General features: G+C 38.0%; 1 protein-coding gene across 1 annotated transcript in view; it reads right to left on the bottom strand.

Moving 5' to 3' along the window:
• Nucleotides 1–22,397, bottom strand: part of LOC137090036 (zinc finger protein GLIS1) — a 46,381-nt gene that overhangs the window by 10,473 nt on the left and 13,511 nt on the right. Inside the window, exons 2-6 of the mRNA XM_067453716.1 lie at nt 9,836–9,939; nt 8,668–9,752; nt 5,220–5,381; nt 2,226–2,336; nt 1,353–1,497 (exon numbers count right to left, since the gene is read on the bottom strand). Of these exons, the coding sequence (XP_067309817.1) occupies nt 1,353–1,497; nt 2,226–2,336; nt 5,220–5,381; nt 8,668–9,528 (1,279 nt within the window). The 5' untranslated portion in view covers nt 9,529–9,752; nt 9,836–9,939. The remainder of the gene's footprint in view (nt 1–1,352; nt 1,498–2,225; nt 2,337–5,219; nt 5,382–8,667; nt 9,753–9,835; nt 9,940–22,397) is intronic.

The following is a 22,397-nucleotide window of genomic DNA, read 5'->3' as shown; positions in this document are numbered from 1 at the left end:
TATTATGCAGAATTAGACGAGGCTTCTGTCTGCCAGTCACATATTTTATAAAAGTCGTCTAAGGCAATTAGTGTGGACTGCCCTCATGGATTTTCACGTCAGGTGTTGACTAAAAGAGCCTTGCGCTTGACATCTTCTTGAATCAATCTCAAGCATCTCAAGGAAAACAGCTGGAATGGAAAAGATTCTGTAGTGTGAGAGACATGCGTGGGGTGGCCGTTTGCCCACGCTGGGAGCCCAGTGACTGCGCAAACACTGGTCTTTTGAGCTTGTCGGAGCAGCTGATGTCAGAAATAGTACGCAGTGTAAATGATGGGTATAGGGAAATGAGGAAGGGAGTGGACAGGGCTCTGAGCACATTCTCCCCTCGACACATCTGTAATGCTGAATGGCATGCACATATAAACTTTTTTCCTGTGTACCGGTTAAAAATGGATAGTGGCTGGATTTATACAGACTGCTTGTGTGCAGAGTTACACAATGTCATCTTTTACTTGCATTATTCGGTTCTTTTACACTAGCTTTCAAAAGTGTGGAGTCAGTACTATTTTTTTTAAAGAACTGAATACTTATATTCAGCAAGCATTAAAGTATTTCAGCATTAAAAAATTAAAGGCATTTTTCCTACCCTGATTTTAGCTCTTTTGATTTGTTTTAAGGTGAGTGTAAACACCCATTGCTTTGATCTTTACATATGAAATAGATAGTTTTACATATGGAACTCTCTCGAAAACCTTTAGCATGTTTTTACTATTACAGCTCTCAAGGTTAAACAGTATTTATTATAGCATTATACTTAGACTTATGATATTATATTTAGATTGCGGCATTACAGGTTGCAGTAATGAGCATTGTATCTGATCACAGACATGTTGAGTGCATGAACGTCATTTCAATTTGTTTTCTGCACGTTCACAAATGCTTTCATCATAACTAACAGTGCAAACACAATGTAAATAAGAGATGTGTTAATGATTATGGGAATTTTTGGTGAGAGTCCAAAACTTAGTCACTGATAAACTCACGCTTTTTGGTAATCATAATAAATACTGCATAGAATTATAATGTAAAAATTACAATTCAAAAATTTAACAAAACATGGGGCCTTTCACAAATTATGGGGGCCTTTCATGCAGAAAAGATCAGCTAAAGACCAGCATGAATTTCCAACCAAATACTGGCGTCTTTCTGTGGAAGCTAATTATTTAGGATGCCAAGACAAGAAGATGCCAGGACCAGCATTAAAACACAACATGCTGGTCATTTCTATCAGGCACACTTTCCATCCTTCAGTTTTACAGCACAAGCATAAAAATGTTCCTCAGGCCTTTGGTAGTCAAAAGCACACCTACCAGTAAAGCCTTCCTGATGAATCTTAGTGAGGGAGGTGGGACACCTGTAGTTTGGGCTGTGTCCTGAAGGAGTTGAGCCATGGAGGTGCTGCAAGCCAAGGCACACATCCACAACTTCCTGCTCCACCTTACTGTGTAGCTGGACCTGTCAAGATAAAGGAAACATATCTATAAAATATACAGAACTGATGTCCAAATCTGAAACACAATCACTAGATGTCAAAAACAGGTCATGGCCAGTATGGAGCCTTTAGACTAGGATCTGTCCTGTGACATGACTTTGGCTCACCTAAAGTCAAAAACTGTCAAAACTGATTTAAAATGGAAGATATTCAATAAAAAATGAAATAAAGGCAATTTCTCCTGTTCCAGCGTATATGCAATGCATTAACTGCTTTTTGCCTTCATTTTTTTGCAAAATGAGACACTGAGAGTGGCAAAGTCTTGAGGCTGAAAAAAATTCTGTTGTTGATTCATCTGAGCATTCAGTGGAACTGGTGAGCATGTTTGCTATTTGCATGTCACATCTGGACTCTTGAGGAATAGCACTGCACTGCTTATTAACTGTATTACGGGAACACATGTGTTCTTGTTTAGAATGCCAAAGCCATGGGAATACACAAAGATCTCCTTCATTCTCTTTTGTTTGGAAAGCAGGAACAGCCCATAAAACAATAGGCATTTTCATCAAAGATCTCCGGGATGACAATTACAGATGAAGTTAATGCAGTAAACAATGTGACATAATTTATCAGGTAATTAAGTTCATCTAACTAGTTTGATGTTTTGTGTGTGCATATTTTTAGGTTATTAAGTTATGGTTGTTACAAGAGTTTCCTGACAAAAAAATAAACAAATACTTGAAACTGTTACCTTGTCCTGTGCCTGCAGGAATTTAGTGGAGTGGACCTTGACGTGTTTGCGCAACGAGCTGGGGTCGGTGTACCGTTTGGTGCATCCTGGGAGCTGACATGCATACGGTTTCTATGAAGAGTGTTACATAAAATAATAAAGCAAGAGGCATGGCAGAAGAGAAGGACAAATAAGTAATTCAAAAGCTTAATTTAATTATTTATGAACAATGCATAAAAAATCATTATATTTCTAGAGTGGTAAAATCCCATGACATTTTAAATCCATTTTTGCTATCCCAAGAATAAATCACATTTTTAATGTATTCCGATAGAAAACAAGTTGTTTTAAATTGTAATATTTTACAAAATTACAGTTTTTACTGTATATTTCATCAAATAAATGCAGCCTTGGGAAGTATAAGAGACTTGGGAAGTATAAGAGTTTAGAAAAAAATCTATGTATATGCCAAACTAGTAAATAAAAGGTTGTTTTTTTGTTGTTCGCAGCTATATTAATTTTAATTGCAAAATTAAAAAATATTCTTTGTAATGAAAATGTATAAATACTTAACCTTCTAATCTCAAAGTATAGGACAGACTTTCTGCGGGAAAAAAAGGTTTTCAGATTCTTCATGACAACATATATTAAAAAAAACCCTCCAGAGGCTGTTGCACAGGTGCTGAGTGATACACACAAAACGATTCAGTAAATATTATGACATCTCTGCATCTGTCCACTTTAAATATTAACCACACACGTCACCTTGCTTGTGCTACACAAATTCTGAAACCAGCACCGACTAATCAATAATGTTGTCTCTAGCAATGCACTTCTTACATCATGTGTTTCATCTGCACATTTAAAGAGTGCGATGGAGGGTGAGAAGACAAAATGAATGCTTTATTGGATAATGTTCTGCATTAATATAACACATTACAGATTGACAATGATAACAGCCCTAAACAATCACCTACACAGATGTGCTCCACTCATCTACATGACAAATTACAATATTTGCATTTCTTTAATTAGAAGTCTTACAGCTGCCATCAAAACCTGGCAAATTAAACCTCGCTATTTAGAATAAATCAGCTCTGTTGACTTAAGTGTAAGTGAGGAAACAGATATCACTTGCAAGCTGGTTGCAACACAGCTTTAGAGACTGGCATGAGGGAGAGCTGCGGGGAGAGATGTGCAGCCAGGGCTAGTCACTGAAGTGGCTTAAGTCATTAGAGTAAAATGAGATCTCTCAACTGTTCCAGAATATAATTCCTTACTCTGAATTGAGTGTAAATAAAACCCTGTTATTTTGGGGGACTACTATGTCTGGAAAAAGTGACAAGTAAGCTTTCCTCGCCTGTTTGTTTTCATTATTGGTGTAGGCCTGCACTTTTCAGACTGGGCAAGAATGTCATGGCGAAACCTAACTTCATATATACACAGTGAGGTTTATTAACAGAACTTTTAGAATATCTTATGTGTTTACGTAATAAGTGACTGATTCAAGCTGATAGAAGAGCAACTTTGACTGAAATAATTACTCGTTACAACCAAGGTATTCAGCAAAGCATTTGTAAAGCCACAACACGCACAACCTTGAGGCGGATGGGCTAAAACAGCAGAAGACCCCACCGGGTACCACTCATCTCCACTACAAATAGGAAAAAGAGAACACAATTTGCACAAGCTCACTAAAATTGGACAGTTGAAGACTGGAAAAATGTCCATGCCCCTTAGTGCCAACTGGGCATCGTTTAAATGCCACAGCCTACTGAGCATTGTTTCTGACCATGCCCATCCATTTATGACCACCATGTACCCATCCTCTGATGGCTACTTCCTGGATAATGCACCATATCAGAAAGCTTGAATTATTTTAAATTGGTGTCTTGAACATGACAATGAGGTCACTGTACTAAAATGGCCCCACAGTCCCCAGATCTCAACCCAATAGAGCATCTTTGGGATGTGGTGGAACGGGAGCTTCATGCCCTGAATGTGCATCCCACAAATCTCCATCAACTGCAAGATGCTATCCTATCAATATGGGCCAACATTTCTAAAGAATGCTTTCAGCACCTTGTTGAATCAATTCCATGTATAATTAAGGCAGTTCGGAAGGCAGAAGGGGGTCAAAACACAGTATTAGTATGGTGTTCCTAATAATACTTTAGGTGCTCTCAGTCTCCGCTCTTATTCATCCCAAAGGTGTTCTATGGGGTTGGTCAAGACCCCTCCACATCAAGTTCCTCCACACCAAACTCATTCATCCATGTCTTTATGGACCTTTCTTTGCACACTTGTAGTGTTGAAACAAGAAGGGGCCATCCCTTAACTGTTCCCACAAAGTTAGGGGCATGAAACTGTCCAAAATGTCTTGGTATACTGAAGCATTAAGAGTTCCTCTCACTGGAACTAAGGGCCCAACCCCTAAACATCCCAAACCATAATTTCCCCTCCACCACACTTTACACTTGGCACAATGCAGTCAGGCGAGTACCATTCTCCTGGCAACCGCCAAAACACAGAGGCATCCACAGAGAAGCATGAAATGTCACTCCTAAGAGCACGTCTCCTGCTCTACAGTCCAGTGGTGATTTGCTTTGCTAATGCTTTGCATTGCATTTGGTGATGTAAGGCTTGGATGCAGCTGCTCGGCCATGGAACCAGTTGACTGGTCACTACCAGTTGACTGTGGAATATTTAGTAGTCAGAACATTGACAAATGGTCTTATTGCACAGGTAACAACCTATGACGGTACCACACTTGAGTTCACTGAGCTCCTGAGAGTGACCAATCTTTCACAAATGGGGTCTCCCAAATACTTTTGCAATATAGTGTATATATAGCCTATACTGTATGTATGTATGTATGTATGTATGTATGTATATAACAAAAAACAAAAAAAATCTTCCCAGTATTTGAACCCCACTGTTTAAATTTTTGTAGTGCACTTTTTAAAAAGTTATTTTTTCTTTACCTAATAGAGCAATAAGAATGGTCATGCTTACCGTGTCCAGGTGTGTGCGCTGGTGTTTGGCTCGATCACTGGAGTTGCTGAAGGCCTTGAGACAGCCAGGATGCTGACATATGTAGGGCTTCTCTCCGGTGTGGCTGCGCAGGTGGATCTTCAGGTTCTCCAGACGGGAAAATGCCTTATTGCAGCCTTCAAACTATAAGATAGCACCCAAACACATATGTAAATATGAAGAAAAATGTAAGAAAAATTTAAAATCTTTCAAGTTCACTGTATGACAAATAGACATGCAAATTATACTGTATACTCTAGCGGCGGAGAGCTCAACATGCTTTGCACTGTAAGCAGGGATTAATATTAATTAGAAGATGATATTAAACAGAAGGCAGATGGTTTTGGTGAGACTATTTGTTGCTTACTACCATTCCACCTCCTCCTCAAAAAAAAAGACCAAGACATTTTTTGTCTGATACCAAGAAAAAACTCACATTGATACCAGGTTTGGAACAGGAAATGTTTTTGCCACAGTGACAGTTATATAATATAAAATTCACAAAAATGCACATTTCTGGGTGGAGCAAGAGTTTGGATGGAAGAGTCCTCCCAAAAAATGAACATCCTGGCATCATTTACTCACCCTGTTGTAGAAAACAAACCCATATGACATATGACTTTTTTCCATGGAACACAAAAGGAGAACCTCTGAAGAAAGTTCAAGCTGTTCTCTTTCATTCAATGAAAGTGGATGGGGGGTGCCAAGCTCCAAAATGACAAAAAAACAACAACAAAAAAAAAAAAACACATTAAAGCATCATGAAAGAAGTCTGTGCAACTTATATTTGTGTGTTAAAGTTCTTCTGAAAAGACTGAAATTTAATCCATTATTCATTAAAAATTTTTATTGAGAGCTGTGGTCACCATTCACTTTCATTGTATTAGAATTGAATGTTCAAGTTATCAGTCTAGCAAGAATAAAGAAAGTCAAGGGGGTTTCAAAAGATGTGGGTAACTGCTTTAAGTTGAAAAATTATGTTGGGAAATTATAGATATCAAGCCACATAAAACTGTAAAGTTCCTTTAGTTGTAAATTGCAATAAGTGCGATTTGTGTTGTCAATTCATGCATGAGGCCTGTTCTGAAGATCCACGCACAAGCTGCACATGCCACTCTACACAGTTTATTAAACAGACATATTCAAAGCTGGTTCCTGTTAGAACAAGGCTCTGCTAAGATGTTTGAGTTGGAGAGAGGCCAGTGAGGGAGTCAGTAATAAGCCCAGCTGATTCAAGGTGGCAGCCGCAGTCATGCAGACTTTTGGTTGGAGCAATTCTGCAAAATTATAAAACACATTTTGGCGGTCACTGATGTGATGTCATGATGAGGTTATATGAAAAATGAACAGGGTTTCATTGAGCATCCTTATATCTATGCATGTATGACTATTACATTTAAATTAAGTTGACTTTACATTTATTAATTTAGCAGGCACATTTATCCAAACTAAATATACTTTTGGTGAATTACACTTGTGAACAAATGTGAATGGACAAAAAGCACCTGTGTCTTAAAGCAGACAATTTATGCATAATGTATAATATACTCTTTTAAAAAAATACGTTTGATATTGATAAAAATATTAAAAAGATGTTTTTTTTTTTTTACAAAATCCATATGACAGTTCATTAAATATTAATAGCTGTTTACATTAAAAATGTACATTAAATATCACAAATAATACATTTTATAATAATCGAGTTTAAATGTGTCTATCAGGATCAAACTGACAACAGTTCCAATGATAGTCCTCCGGCAACCACAGTTTAAAGAGAAAAATAAAACAAAAATAAAAACAACAAATAGATCAAATATCCCATGGCTATCTTATATCACTAAAAAGAAACACATTTCCTTTGTGGCTCATTGTGAAGGAAATGAAACACAGCTTCATTAAAGCATTAAATTATTATAGTTTATCCATGCCTACAATAATATCTTTAAGCATGTAATGGATATAACTGCTGACAGTTACTGTATTCTGTGTATTATATTTTGTGCATTATATATATATATATTTCTGCAAATCTCTCTTCTTATTCTTCTTATTATAATTCAATATCAGGTAACCGAGCATAAGGTAACAGAGATATAACATTTTGCTGTTTCCTCACATTGCATGAGGGTACTTACAAGTCACACTTGTTTAAAAGAACAATCAGGCAATGAATAAATACAAACATATTCTTAGGTTAAAAAGCCTTCGTTAAAGTTGTCCTGGAAGGAGTTGACTAAATTTATCATTGCATATTATCAGTCTTCAAGCAACTTGAACAAAGTCAATTTGTACAGGAACTATAATCAACTCTAAAATGTCTTAACCTAAAGACATTTAAATGTCTCTAAAAGAGAGATTGAGTCCACATGTCAGTCTTTCTACTTTATCACATGTCTAACTTCAAAGAATTGCCATGGTTTCAAAGAAATTCTTTTGAATTTTTACTGATTGATACAAACTATGTATCAGTAAAACAACACCTAAGTTTAGTGTCTGACACAATTCAATAGATGTAAAACATTGTATAAGCATAGAGGGTAAAAAAGACATCAGAATATTATGTTTGCAGCTCAGGAAATATAATTTATATATATTTTTATATTACCAACAACTGTCTAAATATAGTTTACCACACATATCTAAATATAGTTTAAAATACTCACTGACTATTGTGATGCAGTTGTATGTATAAACATGCAATAAACATGATCTAGTTTGGGACAAAAATGTTTGGGTGTAGGTATAAATTCAGATTTTCAATCTTTTATCTTTGATTGATTACTTTGGTAACAGGGTTGATGTGTTTTAGCTCAACTGAAGTCAAAACAATATTTTAGATACTTTTCCACCATCAGGCCAAACGGTCCTAAGAGCGCTAAGAAGCCGTTCCAGTTATATTTGCACTTGAGCTTGGTTCGGCACGACTACAAACCATTCTCGGCTAACCGTGCTGGTAGTATTAGGATTTATCACTTGTCTGCTGCCTGGCTGCCAGTTTCTCTGTAGCTGGCCAAGTGTGCTATTTCAGCGAAGTTAACAGAAGTTAATAATGAAATTAAATATCACAGCATCCTCCATAACGTGGTCACTATTTACATCTCATTTGGTCTGTAAACTGTTGCTTGCCGTGGCAACACTGTCGCATTTGACAGAGCTCTGTTATCAGCCCCACAGTGGAAATTGAAACCATATCTGTACTCGCTGGGCCGGAAAAACATGTAATGGAGCTGTTAAGAAATGAAAACGGTTTGGCCTGACAGTGGAAAAGTGTTTTTGTGTAAAAACTAAGAAAAAGGAATGAGATTATTTACTTGTCTTCCTAATATGTAGATAAAGATCTCACAAGTTTGTGGAATTTTGGGACTGCTCCTAAAACTGCTGTGGAATTTTGGGGAATAGCCTACTGCAAAAAAATGAAAACTGAGCTCACCATGCATTTGTTGGGCTTCTCACCAGAATGGACTCTCATGTGAATGAGCAGCTTGTATCGAGCATTGAAGGGCTTGTGCCGACGGACACATCCTGCCCAAAAGCAGGTAAATTCCTCCCCTTTTCGCTGATCTATGTGAACTTTCTCTATGTGTCTCACCAGTTCTTCTTTCTGCTCGTAGGTAGCCCTGCAATCCATCCATTTACATGGCTGTTCTTCACTCAGATGTCCATTAATTCCCTCAACTCTAGGCGTGCCACTCAGTGCCAAACCATTCCTGAACAGCTGCTGTGTGGGAAGCTCTTCAGACACTTCCGTTGACTGAGTACTGTGAACATTACTCAGTAATGTTTGTTCCTTGGCTGCGTCCGAGTCAGTGCAGAGATACTGAAGCAGTTCTTCCTTGTGTAAAAGCTTCTTGTTGCAAAGATGAAATTCAACAACAGGTTCTTGCTTAGGAGACTTAGGATACAAACATCCTTCTGGAGGATGTTTTTCCTGTGGCGTGCAACTGTAGAGAAGGTCCTGGGCCTCGGGTGGACCGCAGAAAGTTGAAAAAGACGGGGAAGTCAAACATAGCTCTGACATTGAGCCAGATGAGTGGCTGGAGGAAGGGGAAGAGAAGGATGGAGAGAAGGCACTGAAAGATGGCGTGGACAGGGAAGAGCAGAATAAGGAAGGGGACAATGTGTCGCTAACGTGCGATAGGTTATCTCCAACCGAGAGAGTGCAGGATGAGTCACTCTTTACCCCGCTGAAATACGACACAAGGGCTCTTTCTGTGGGATAGACCAAATCGAGATCATCTGTTCTTATCGACACAGGCGACTCAGACAGGCCATACATCTTCAGACCTTCCATGTGAATCGCTTGGTTTAAAGAGGACAGGTACTTTTCATCACTGTTTAACAAAGTCACACCCTTCCAGCTGTGAAACCGCTGGGCTGAGACCAGCAGGTCTCATTATGTTCTTTAAGTTACTGTACTTTCTCTTTGAATGTGGATCATAAAATGTCCACCTTAGAAATTATTCAGGGCTCCTACAAATGTTTTTTAATGTGATGAACCTCTGTTGATTTCCAAGCCTGAAGAAAAAAAGAAAAATGAACGTATTTGGACAGTGAATTCACATAAGAGATATCAGATTAGTTATCAGTTTTTGGAAGACCTTAAGAGGAACTGGTGCATGTTAAAGCTGAGTTTGGTGGTTCCATCTTCTAAACTGTTCCAGAATGCAAAGCACTGTTCAGCCCTTTCACCAATCACTGTTTACTACAAAAGGTAAAACAATTACAGGGTATTAATTATAATAATTATACTAATTTAAAAAAGAAAGAAATGACTACTCTCATTCAGTAGATGCATTATATTTATCAAAAGTGACAGTAAAAGATAAATACTGTAAAATAACTTTAAAACAGATTTCTATTTCAAATAAATGCTGGTCATAATCAAACAACCCTGAAAAAGTATAATGGTATTCACAAAACAAATTAAGCAGCACAACTGTGACACAGAAGACTGAGTAATGATGCTGAAAATTTAGATTTACCATCACAGGAATAAATTACATTTTAAAAACTAATATTTTAAACTGTAATAATATTTAACAGTATTTTTGATCAAATAAATGTACAATGTAAAAAATGATTTAGAAAAAAAGTTACCTGGTTGCCTTAAAAATTTGAGTTCATTGAAATTAAAATTTTGAGTTAATACAATGAACATTTTTTGAGATTCGACAACCTTTATTAAATGATTATTAAAAGATTTTGTAAGCATATTGGGTAATTTTGTGTTATTTCTGATGACGCAGTGAAACATGCCAAATTGTGCTATTTTCATGATTTATCACATTTTTTATGTGGTTCAAATACAAAAATATTTTGAGTTTCTATTTATTAAACTAATTTCCTTCATTGTATCAACTCAAATTTTTAATTTCAATAAACTCAAAATTTTAAGGCAACCAGGTTACTTACTTTTTTAAGTTAAACCAACAAAAACCACCACAAATTTTTTACAGTGTAGCCTCAATGAGCATAAGAGACTTATTCCAAAAACATTTTTAAAAAATCTTATCAACCCCAAATGGTGGTCTTTTTCTAGTATTTTAGAATCCTGAAGTGACAATACATCAATTCACTGCCATGTCACCTTACAGTAAATATTTTCTGTAAATGAAGAGATGTGGGTCACTGATTTTCTCTCACAGAGTAGAAAGAAATCTAATTTGAAAATCGTAAATGATTAAAATGTCTGTTGGAATATGCAAAACTATATGATATTACTTCTGATAAGCTCAACTCAGTATTACAAAATGAACAGATTTTAATCATTTTAATGTAGTACTTTTATGCTGGATTATGCTGTTCACAATGACAGTGATTAAATAGGTGGAGATCACAGAGTCTTCAGCCAGTTTAGGAGTTCCTGCTTGGTCTCACATATTAAAAAGAAAATAAATAATTTTTCATAGTGAATCTCAGTCAGCGTGGACTTCCCTTTTAAACCTAGTCTTAACTGTACAAGAATGCCTTTGTTACGGCAGTTCCTCTTGGCAGGGGTGACATACACGATAACTGAGGTCAGAATCACTGCTCATGACATGGTAGAATGCATTAGCAGCCAATATGGTTCAATAAAAAAAAACTCTCAGACCTCTGAATTGAACTTGGTCATGGAGTGTGTTTTGCTTCTCTTTGGGTGTGCAAGTTGTTCAGACACACTGGCCCAGAGAAACAGAGAGACATTTGTGCCCTGACAAGTTAGTTGGAACCTCTGGCAGTAGAAGATACAGAGATCTGGTACCAAAGGCAGAGATTCTAATGTACCACATCCCTCAGCTAATGAGAAGCAGGCCTGGAACAGTTGGGAATGGTCTTCAAAAGGTCTCTCCTGTCCAACAGTCAAACTACTGTGCACACTTTAACACGCCGCACACATCCGATCCGCTCAAGTGATCCAGTGATGTGCTGCCATGATTGGACTGGCAGGGGGATTTTAAGTGAAAATTAAAGCTGCGAGCAGCGATGACGGGCTCAAGCCGGGGGCACCGCCACCCCGGTGGCATCAGCTTAACTGTGCACAGCAGGCCAATAGGCATTTAATATGGGAAAAAATAAATAAAGGGACTATGTCAAAGTCATTTGAATTCACCTCATTAACTGCAGCAACTGGTGCTGCTATGACCAGGAACCACAACACTCACATCTATGAGATCAATTACATTTTATTCATTAATTTTATGTCAGATGATTTCAAATGTCAATTTCAAAATGAGTGCAGAATACTGTCCAAATGCTGAAGTTGTATTATCCTTACACTTCTCTTAAAAATAAATTAAGCCAAATCACAGAGACCACAACAATGATTTTAATATCAGTGTCAGGGAAGAGTAATATGCGTGCATAAAATTTATGGAAGTTTATTATAAACAGCCACTTTTATAAATTCATGTGAAATTTAATTTTTTTATTCATTTGAATTCTATCAATAAATAATTAGTTTAAAGAGGTGTCATGCGTGATCTTTGCAAACACAGCACATGACCTTCTTTAAAGCCCATGTTATAGAAAACAATTAAAAGTATTAGGATATCACTTTCAATTATGTGCAAATGTATTTTTTGCAGCTCAAAATTTTGTAAGTTCAAAAGACCAGTATTTAATTAAAGATATAATATATGTTTTAGTTTTTTACTTATTTTTCACAATAAAGTGATAGATATTTGTGATAGCCTATGATATGAAAGGGTTAAATTATTAAAAAAACAAGAGACAAGGTGACACACAGAGTGAGAGAGACCCCCTCCACACACACACACACACACACACACACACACACACACACACACACACACACACACACACACACACACACACACACACACACAGAGTGATCCTGAGGAGGGGGGGGGGGGGTAACTAATTATATAAAACAATATTGTCAATGCCCTACAAATAAACTGGTTTTATACATTTATTTTTTTATTCAAACCCAGAATAATATGTTTAATCCTTTAATGCAGGCCAAAGCACAGCATTGACAGGTAATTGTTTTAGACAGAAGAGTGGCTCACACACACACACACACACACACACACACACACACAGTAGAAATCAGTGACACGTGTCCCCATGAGTCTGTGTGCATTCAGGTTGAAGTCCCCACCAGGCTAGAAAAAATAACACACACACACACACACACACACACACACACACACACACACACACACACACACACACACACACACACTAGTAATGCTGAAGTATGCTGCAGGCAACCCTTATCAGCTAAGCTCAGCCCATCCCCCCCCTCCCAACACACACACACACACACACAGACACACACAGACACACACAGACACACACACACACACACACACACACACACACACACACACACACACACACACACACACACACACACACACACACACACTCATGTCTGGTTCACCATCTTTTTGGGGACTCAGCATAGATATAATGGTTTTTATGCTGTACAAACCATATATTCTGTCCTACACTGCCTCTGCCCATCACAGGAAACTTTCTGCATTTTCACATTTTCAAAGTAACTCATTCTGTCTGATTTATTAGCTTTTGTACCCATTGGGACGTCCCCATGAGTCTGTGTGCATTCAGGTTTAAGTCCCCACCAGGTTAGAAAACCATTCACACACACAAACAGAGGCACGTTTTTCTGCTTGAAAACTTATACAATATTGCCCTCTACTGGTCATTTAAGGGAGAGCATAAGTTTTGAAAAAAAAAAAAAAAAAACAGTGTGATATATAGAATAACCAGCAGGTGGGAGTATAGCCTTATTTATGAACCAGGTACTTGTGTCCATATTTTGTATTTTTTTGGCTTTTGCTACGGGAACACCGTTTGAGATATCCAATAACCGTTCGCATTTTAGCATCTTCTGTATATTTACTTCATGTTGTCCGAGTTTGGAGGAGATTCAATGAATCGCTTTTGAGGAGAAGGTAAAAACTCAGAGCTCGCTTTCGACTTCTTGTTATCTTCCAACCAAATTATCTGACTTTCTGTTGGTCAGAGCTAATGACTTTAAATTAGAAAGTTGTCCGGCTCGAAATGTACAATATATATACCGAGTTTGGTGAATGTACATAAAACTAACCCCCCACTTTGGACAAAAGATGGCGCTACTGAGCCCCTCTACCACGCCCGTTTCTGAATCTTTGCTTGCATCTTCTGGACAGCATGTCAGATGTGTGTGTTGAGTTTCATGCAATTTCAAGCATGCTAAGTGTCTCAAAAACACCTAAAAAGATTATTGGACTTTGACACGTTGCCATGACAACAGTATTTCAAGAATCAGGAATCCATTTATATGTCTATATCTGCCATGTTTTGACATTATACTGATGAAGTTTGAAGTAAATCGGGTGAAAATAAGATGGGGATTTAAAGCATTTTTGAAAGTGACACACTTCCTGCTGCCAGTTGGTGGCGCTATAACTTTGACTCACAAAAGTCATATCCATGTGATCGTCCTCTTACAACGAACACACAGCTGAAGTTTCATCAAAATGAATTAATGTATGCAGAAGTTATAATACACTTCCTGTTTGCCTTTTCTCGCCATAAATTCGTCTCTTCGCCACGGCCAAACCGTTTGAGATATCAAAAAGTTGCTCGCAATCTAGCATCCTCAGTGTCTTGACTTCATGCTGACCGAGTTTGGTGCTGATCGGGTGAATCGTCTAGGAGGAGTATCGCAAATTCCACAGCATGCGTTTTCCGAACAACCCATAATAGCTCACTTCCTGTTGGGCTGACGCATAACTTAGAGCACGAAAGTTGTTCGGCCCGATGAGCTCTATATGTGTACCGAGTTTCATATGTGTACGTGCAAGTGTGTTTGATTTATAGACCCCGTTTTCAGACCCCACTTTAGGGGGCGCTGTCGAGCCCCCCTGCCACGCCCGGGTCCCAGCCTCAGCCCGGCCCTGATGGCCGCGCATTCTGATGCGTGTGCAAAGTTTCAAGAGTTTTCGAGCATGGGAAGGGCCCCAAAAATGCCCAAATAGTCGCGTAAAAAAATAATAAATAATAATAATAACAAAAAAAAATTAAAGCTGCGAGCAGCGATGACGGGCCCAAGCCGGGGGCACCGCCACCCCGGTGGCATCAGTTTAACTGTGCACAGCAGGCAATAGGCATTTAATATGGGAAAAAATAAATAAAGGGACTATGTCAAAGTCATTTGAATTCACCTCATTAACTGCAGCAACTGGTGCTGCTATGATCAGGAACCACAACACTCACATCTATGAGATCAATAACATTTTATTCATTAATTTTATGTCAGATGATGTCAAATGTCAATTTCAAAATGAGTGCAGAATACTTTCCAAATGCTGATGTTGTATTATCCTTACACTTCTCTTTATGTGTTTTTGACCTACCATAGCTTGTGATTGTTCACCAATTTTATGCAGCAAAAAGCATGCTTGTTTTTATTTCAATATGTTTGGCATTCAATATTTTTTTTAAATAAAAAATAATAAAGAATAAAGCCAAATCACAGAAACTGCAAAAATTATTTTAATATCAGTGTCTGGTAAGAGGAATATGCCTGCATACATTTTATGGAAGTGTATTATAAACAGCCACTTTTAAATGTTTAAATGTAATTAAATTTAAAATAACGATATCAAAGTCATCTGAATATGCCATATTTACTGGTCAAAGTCGACCTCTCTAAAACATGCAGCATGTTTTTATACCGCTGAGAATGTGCACGACAGGCAATATGCATTTAAACAGGAGAATATTTGAAAATTGCTCTAATATGCCACATGTATCACAGCAGCTGGTACCCCTATGACCACAAGCCACACCTATTATGAAATTTAAATATAGATTTTTTTTTTTTTTTATGTATTAGGATATAATGGGTCACTTTCAATTATGTGCAAATGTATATTTTGCAGCTCAAAATGTTGTAAGTTCAGAAGGACAGTATTTAATTAAAGATATAGTATATATATATATTTTTTTTAAAACTTATTTTTCACACTAAAGTGATAGTTATTTGTGATATGAAGGTTTAAATTATGACAATCAAGAGACAAGGTGATACACACAAAGAGTGAGACCCCCTCCACACACACACACACACACACACACACACACACACACACACACACACACACACACACACACACACACACACACACACACACACACACACACACACACACACACACAAACAACCTAAACAGAGTGAAACTCAGAGAGGGAGAGGGAGGGGGGAGGGGAACGACAGACAGAGAGGCAGAGTCTAATTCCGAAAGAAACAAGATTTGAAACAAACAAAAAAATAATAATCTAAACAGTGGGAGAAAGTTTTTTTTTTTTTTCACTGTCTGGAAACACTGTTTTGCAATAACAATAGTTTTATCTTCAAAACGGTGTTCTCAAGGACATATCCAAGCTGGTTCATAACTAAGGCTATACTCCCACCTTCTTGTTATTCTCTATCATTTGCTCTCATTTTCGTCCACAAATAAAAGGCATTAATCTGCTTATTTTTAGGTTACACAAACTTCATTGTTTGAAAAGGAAACTCAAATGTGTTTTTTCTATTGTTACAAATTAACTGGTTCTATAATTTTATTGTAACCCAGAATAATATATTTTTTTATCCTTTAATGCTTGCCAAAGCACACAGCAATGAGCTAATCTTTTCACAATCAAAATGAAGCTGGCACCATCCCCCTACAAACACACACACACACAGAGAGAGAGAGAGAGAGAGAGAGAGAGAGAGAGAGAGAGAGAGAGAGAGAGAGAGAGAGAGAGAGAGAGAGAGAGAGAGAGAGAGAGAGAGAGAGAGAGAGGCAAAGTGAGATTTAGATTAAACATATTTTTCAGCAAAACAATAATAGTAAAGTCTAAACGGTGGGGAAAAGTTTCAAGCCACACCTATGATGTAATTTAATTATAGAGGAATTCTAATGTAATAGGATATAATAGGTCATTTTCAAATATGTGCAAAGTTATCTTTTGCAGGGCAATATTTTGTAAGTCCAGGAAACCTGTATTTAATTCAAAGTATTTTTTTATTTTTTTAACTTATTTTTTACATTTGTATTAGCCTATGTTATGTAACGGTTTAATTATTACCATCGAGAGAAAGTGACTCACACATACACACACACACACACACTGTAACGCTGCAAGTATAAACCGGCCCACACCCCCACACACACACACACACACACACACACACACACACACACACACACACACACACACACACACACACACACACACTGTAGTAAGCTGCAGGTATAAAGCAGCCCATCCCCCCTCCACACACACACACACACACACACACACACACACACACACACACTCATGTCTGGTTCGCTATCTTTCTGGGGACTCAGCATAGACGTAATGGTTTTTATGCTGTACAAACCATATATTCTGTCCTCCTACACTGCTCCTACCCCAAAACCTTCCCATCACACAACTTTCTGCATTTTCACCTTTTCAAAAGAACTCATTCTGTTTGATTTATAAGCTTTTGTACCCATTGGGAAGTCCCCATGAGTCTGTGTGCATTCAGGTTTAAGTCTCCAGCAGGCTAGAAAACCATTCACACACACACACAGAGGCAAGGTTTTTTGCTTGAAAACTTATACAATATTGCCCTCTACTGGTCATTTAAGTGAGAGCATAAGTGTTGAAAAAACAACAACAAAAAAAAAACAGTGTGATTATATAGAATAACCAGCAGGTGGGAGTATAGCCTTATTTATGAACCAGGCACTTGTGTGCTTATTTTGTCTTTTTTAGGCTTTTACTAAGGGAAAACCGTTTGAGATATCCAATAACCGTTCACATTTTAGCATCTTCTGTATATTTACTTCATGTTGTCCGAGTTTGGAGGAGATTGAATGAATCGCTTTTGAGGAGAAGGTAAAAACTCAGCGCTTGTTTTTATGATTTATTAAGATTGAAACCAGATTATCTGATTCCCTGTTGGTCACAGCTAATGACTGTAAATTAGAAAGTTGTCCGGCTCGAAATGTACAATATATATACCGAGTTTGGTGAATGTACATAAAACTAACCCACACACTTTGGACAAAAGATGGCGCTACTGAGCCCCTCTACCACGCCCGTTTCTGAATCTTTGCTTGCATCTTCTGGACAGCATGTCTGATGTGTGTGTTGAGTTTCATGCAATTTCAAGCATGTGAAGAGTCTCAAAAACACCAAAAAAGATTATTAGACTTTGACACGTTGCCATGACAACAGTTTTTCTAGAATCAGGAATCCATTCATATGTCTATATCTGCTATGTTTTGACATAATACTGATGAAGTTTGAAGTAAATCGGGTGAAAATAAGATGGGGATTTAAAGCAATTTTGAAAGTGACACACTTCCTGCTGCCAGTTGGTGGCGCTATAACTTTGTCTCACAAAAGTCATATCCATGTGATCGGCCTCTTACAACGAACACACAGCTGAAGTTTCATCAAAATGAATTAATGTATGCAAAAGTTATAACTCACTTCCTGTTTCCTTTTTCTCGCCATAAATTTGTCTCTTCGCCACGGCCTAACCGTTTGAGATATCAAAAAGTTGCTCGCAATTTGGCATCCTCAGTGTCTTGACTTCATGCAGACCGAGTTTGGTGCTGATCGGGTGAATCGTCTAGGAGGAGTATCGCAAATTTCAGAGCATGCGTTTTCCGAACAACTCATAATAGCTCACTTCCTGTTGGGCTGACGCATAAGTTAGAGCACGAAAGTTGTTCGGCCCGATGAGCTCTATATGTGTACCGAGTTTCATATATGTACGTGCAAGTGTGTTTGATTTATAGACCCCGTTTTCAGAGCCCACTTTAGGGGGCGCTGTTGAGCCCCCCTGCCACGCCCGGGTCCCAGCCTCAGCCCGGCCCTGATGGCCGCGCATTCTGATGCGTGTGCAAAGTTTCAAGAGTTTTCGAGCATGGGAAGGGCCTCAAAAATGCCCAAATAGTCGGTAAAAAAAATAATAATAAATTAAAGCTGCGAGCAGCGATGACGGGCCCAAGCCGGGGGCACCGCCACCCCGGTGGCATCAGCTTAACTGTGCACAGCATGCAATAGGCATTTAATATGGGAAAAAAATAAATAATGGGACTATGTCAAATTCATTTGAATTCACCTCATTAACTGCAGCAACTGGTGCTGCTATGACCAGGAACCACAACACTCACATCTCTGAGATCAATTACATTTTATTCTTTAATTTTATGTCAGGTGATGTCAAATGTCAATTTCAAATGAGTGCAGAATACTGTCCAAATGCTGAAGTTGTATTATCCTTACACTTCTCTTAAAAATAAATTAAGCCAAATCACAGAGACCGCAACAATGATTTTAATATCAGTGTCAGGTAAGAGTAATATGCGTGCATAAAATTTATGGAAGTTTATTATAAACAGCCACTTTTATAAGATCATGTGAATTTTTTTTTTTTATCCATTTGAATTTTATCAATAAATAATTAGTTTAAAGAGGTGTCATACATGATCTTTGCAAACACAGCGCATGACTTTCTTTAAAGCCCATGTTATAGAAAACAATTAAAAGTATTAGGACATCACTTTCAATTATGTGCAAATGTATTTTTTGCAGCTCAATATATATATAATACATTTTTTAAAACTTATTTTTCACAATAAAGTGATAGATATTGCTGATAGCCTATGATATGAAATGGTTAAATTATGAAAAACAAGAAACAAGGCGACACACAGAGTGAGAGAGACCCCCTCCACACACACACACACACACACACACACACACACACACACACACACACACACACACACACACACACACACACACACACACACACACACACACACATATAGAGTGATCCTGAGAGAGGGAGAGTGAGGGGGAAGGGGAATGACAGACACAAAATCTAAACAGTGAGAGATCATTGTTTTTATTTCACTGTTTTGCAATAACAACAATAGTTTTATCTTCAAAACAGTGTTCCTAGGACATATCCAACCTGGTTACCAAATAAGGCTACACTCTCACCTTCTGGTTATTCTATATGCCGGTAGCTCATTGGTTCTCATTTTTGTCCTTAAACAAAAGGCATTATTCTTCTCATTTTTAAGTTACACACACTACTTATTTTTTCCTTTTCTTTTTAAAGACAATTAAATGTGTTTTTTCTTTTGTTAGTAATGTTTTTTTATATTTATATATTTTTATTAATAATTATTGGTATTAACACAATTATTTAACTAATTATATAAAACAATATTGTCAATGCCCTACAAATAAACTGGTTTTATACATGATTTTTTTTATTCAAACCCAGAATAATATGTTTAATCCTTTAATGCAGGCCAAAGCACAGCATTGAGAGGTAATCTTTTCAGACAGAAGAGTGGCTCTCTCTCTCACACACACACACACACACACACACACACACACACACACACACACACACACACACACACACACACACACACACACACACACACACACACACACTAGTAATGCTAAAGTATGCTGCAGGCAACTCTTATCAGTTCAGCCCATCCCCCCCACCCCCCCACCCCACCCCACACACACACACACACACACACACACACACACACACACTCATGTCTGGTTCACTATCTATTTGGGGACTCACCATAGACATAATGGTTTTTATGCTGTACAAACCATATTCTGTCCTCCTACACTGCCCCTGCCCATCACACAAAACTTTCTGCATTTTTACATTTTCAAAATAACTCATTCTGTCTGATTTATAAGCTTTTGTACCCATTGGGAAGTCCCCATGAGTCTGTGTGCATTCAGGTTTAAGTCCCCACCAGGCTAGAAAACCATTCACACACACACACAGAGGCAAGGTTTTTTGCTTGAAAACTTATACAATATTGCCCTCTACTGGTCATTTAAGTGAGAGCATAAGTGTTGAAAAAAAAACAAAAAAAACTGTGTGCTATATAGAATAACCAGCAGGTGGGAGTATAGCCTTATTAATGAACCAGGCACTTGTGTGCTTATTTTATCTTTTTTAGGCTTTTGCTACGGGAACACCGTTTGAGATATCCAATAACCGTTCGCATTTTAGCATCTTCTGTATATTTACTTTATGTTGTCCGAGTTTGGAGGAGATTGAATGAATCGCTTTTGAGGAGAAGGTAAAAACTCAGTGCTCGCTTTCGACTTCTTGTTATCTTCCAACCAAATTATCTGACTTCCTGTTGGTCAGAGCTAATGACTGTAAATTAGAAAGTTGTCCGGCTCGAAATGTACAATATATATACCGAGTTTGGTGAATGTAGATAAAACTAACCCCCCACTTTGGACAAAAGATGGCGCTACGGAGCCCCTCTACCACGCCCGTTTCTGAATCTTTGCTTGCATCTTCTGGACAGCATGTCTGATGTGTGTGTTGAGTTTCATGCAATTTCAAGCATGTGAAGAGTCTCAAAAACACCAAAAAAGATTATTAGACTTTGACACGTTGCCATGACAACAGTTTTTCTAGAATCAGGAATCCATTTATATGTCTATATCTGCCATGTTTTGACATAATACTGATGAAGTTTGAAGTAAATCGGGTGAAAATAAGATGGGGATTTAAAGCAATTTTGAAAGTGACACACTTCCTGCTGCCAGTTGGTGGCGCTATAACTTTGACTCACAAAAGTCATATCCATGTGATCGTCCTCTTACAACGAACACACAGCTGAAGTTTCATCAAAATGAATTAATGTATGCAAAAGTTATAACACACTTCCTGTTTCCCTTTTCTCGCCATAAATTTGTCTCTTCGCCACGGCCAAACCGTTTGAGATATCAAAAAGTTGCTCGCAATTTAGCATCCTCAGTGTCTTGACTTTAGGCTGACCGAGTTTGGTGCTGATCGGGTCAATCGTCTAGGAGGAGTATCGCAAATTCCACAGCATGCGTTTTCCGAACAACCCATAATAGCTCACTTCCTGTTGGGCTGACGCATAACTTAGAGCACGAAAGTTGTTCGGCCCGATGAGCTCCATATGTGTACCGAGTTTCATATATGTACGTGCAAGTGTGTTTGATTTATAGACCCCGTTTTCAGACCCCACTTTAGGGGGCGCTGTCGAGCCTCCTTGCCACGCCCGGGTCCCAGCCTTAGCCCGGCCCTGATGGCCGCGCATTCTGATGCGTGTGCAAAGTTTCAAGAGTTTTCGAGCATGGGAAAGGCCCCAAAAATGCCCAAATAGTCGGTAAAAAAAATAATAATAAATTAAAGCTGCGAGCAGCGATGACGGGCCCAAGCCGGTGGAACCACCACCCCGGTGGCTTCAGGCAAATTGTGCAAGACAGGCAATATGCATTTAAACAGGAGAGTATTTTAAAATCGCTCAAATATGCCACATTTACCGCAGCATCTGGTGCCGCTATGACCACAAGCCACACCCATGATGTAATTTAAATATAGATGAATTCTAATGTAATATGATATAATAGGTAATTTTCAAATATCTGCAAAGTTATCTTTTGCAGCTCAAAATTTTGTAAGTCCAGAAGGCCAGTATTTAATTCATGGTCTTTTTATTGTATTAACACAATTGTTAAACGAATTATATAAAACTATATTGTTAGTGCCCTACAAATGAAAATGGATTCACCACATTAACTGCAGCAGTTGGTGCTGCTATGACTACGAAC

The sequence above is a fragment of the Pseudorasbora parva genome, chromosome 9 (genome assembly GCF_024679245.1).
Source record: "Pseudorasbora parva isolate DD20220531a chromosome 9, ASM2467924v1, whole genome shotgun sequence".
In the NCBI taxonomy this organism is placed as follows: domain Eukaryota; kingdom Metazoa; phylum Chordata; class Actinopteri; order Cypriniformes; family Gobionidae; genus Pseudorasbora; species Pseudorasbora parva.
This window is presented reverse-complemented; position numbering and strand designations above follow the sequence as displayed.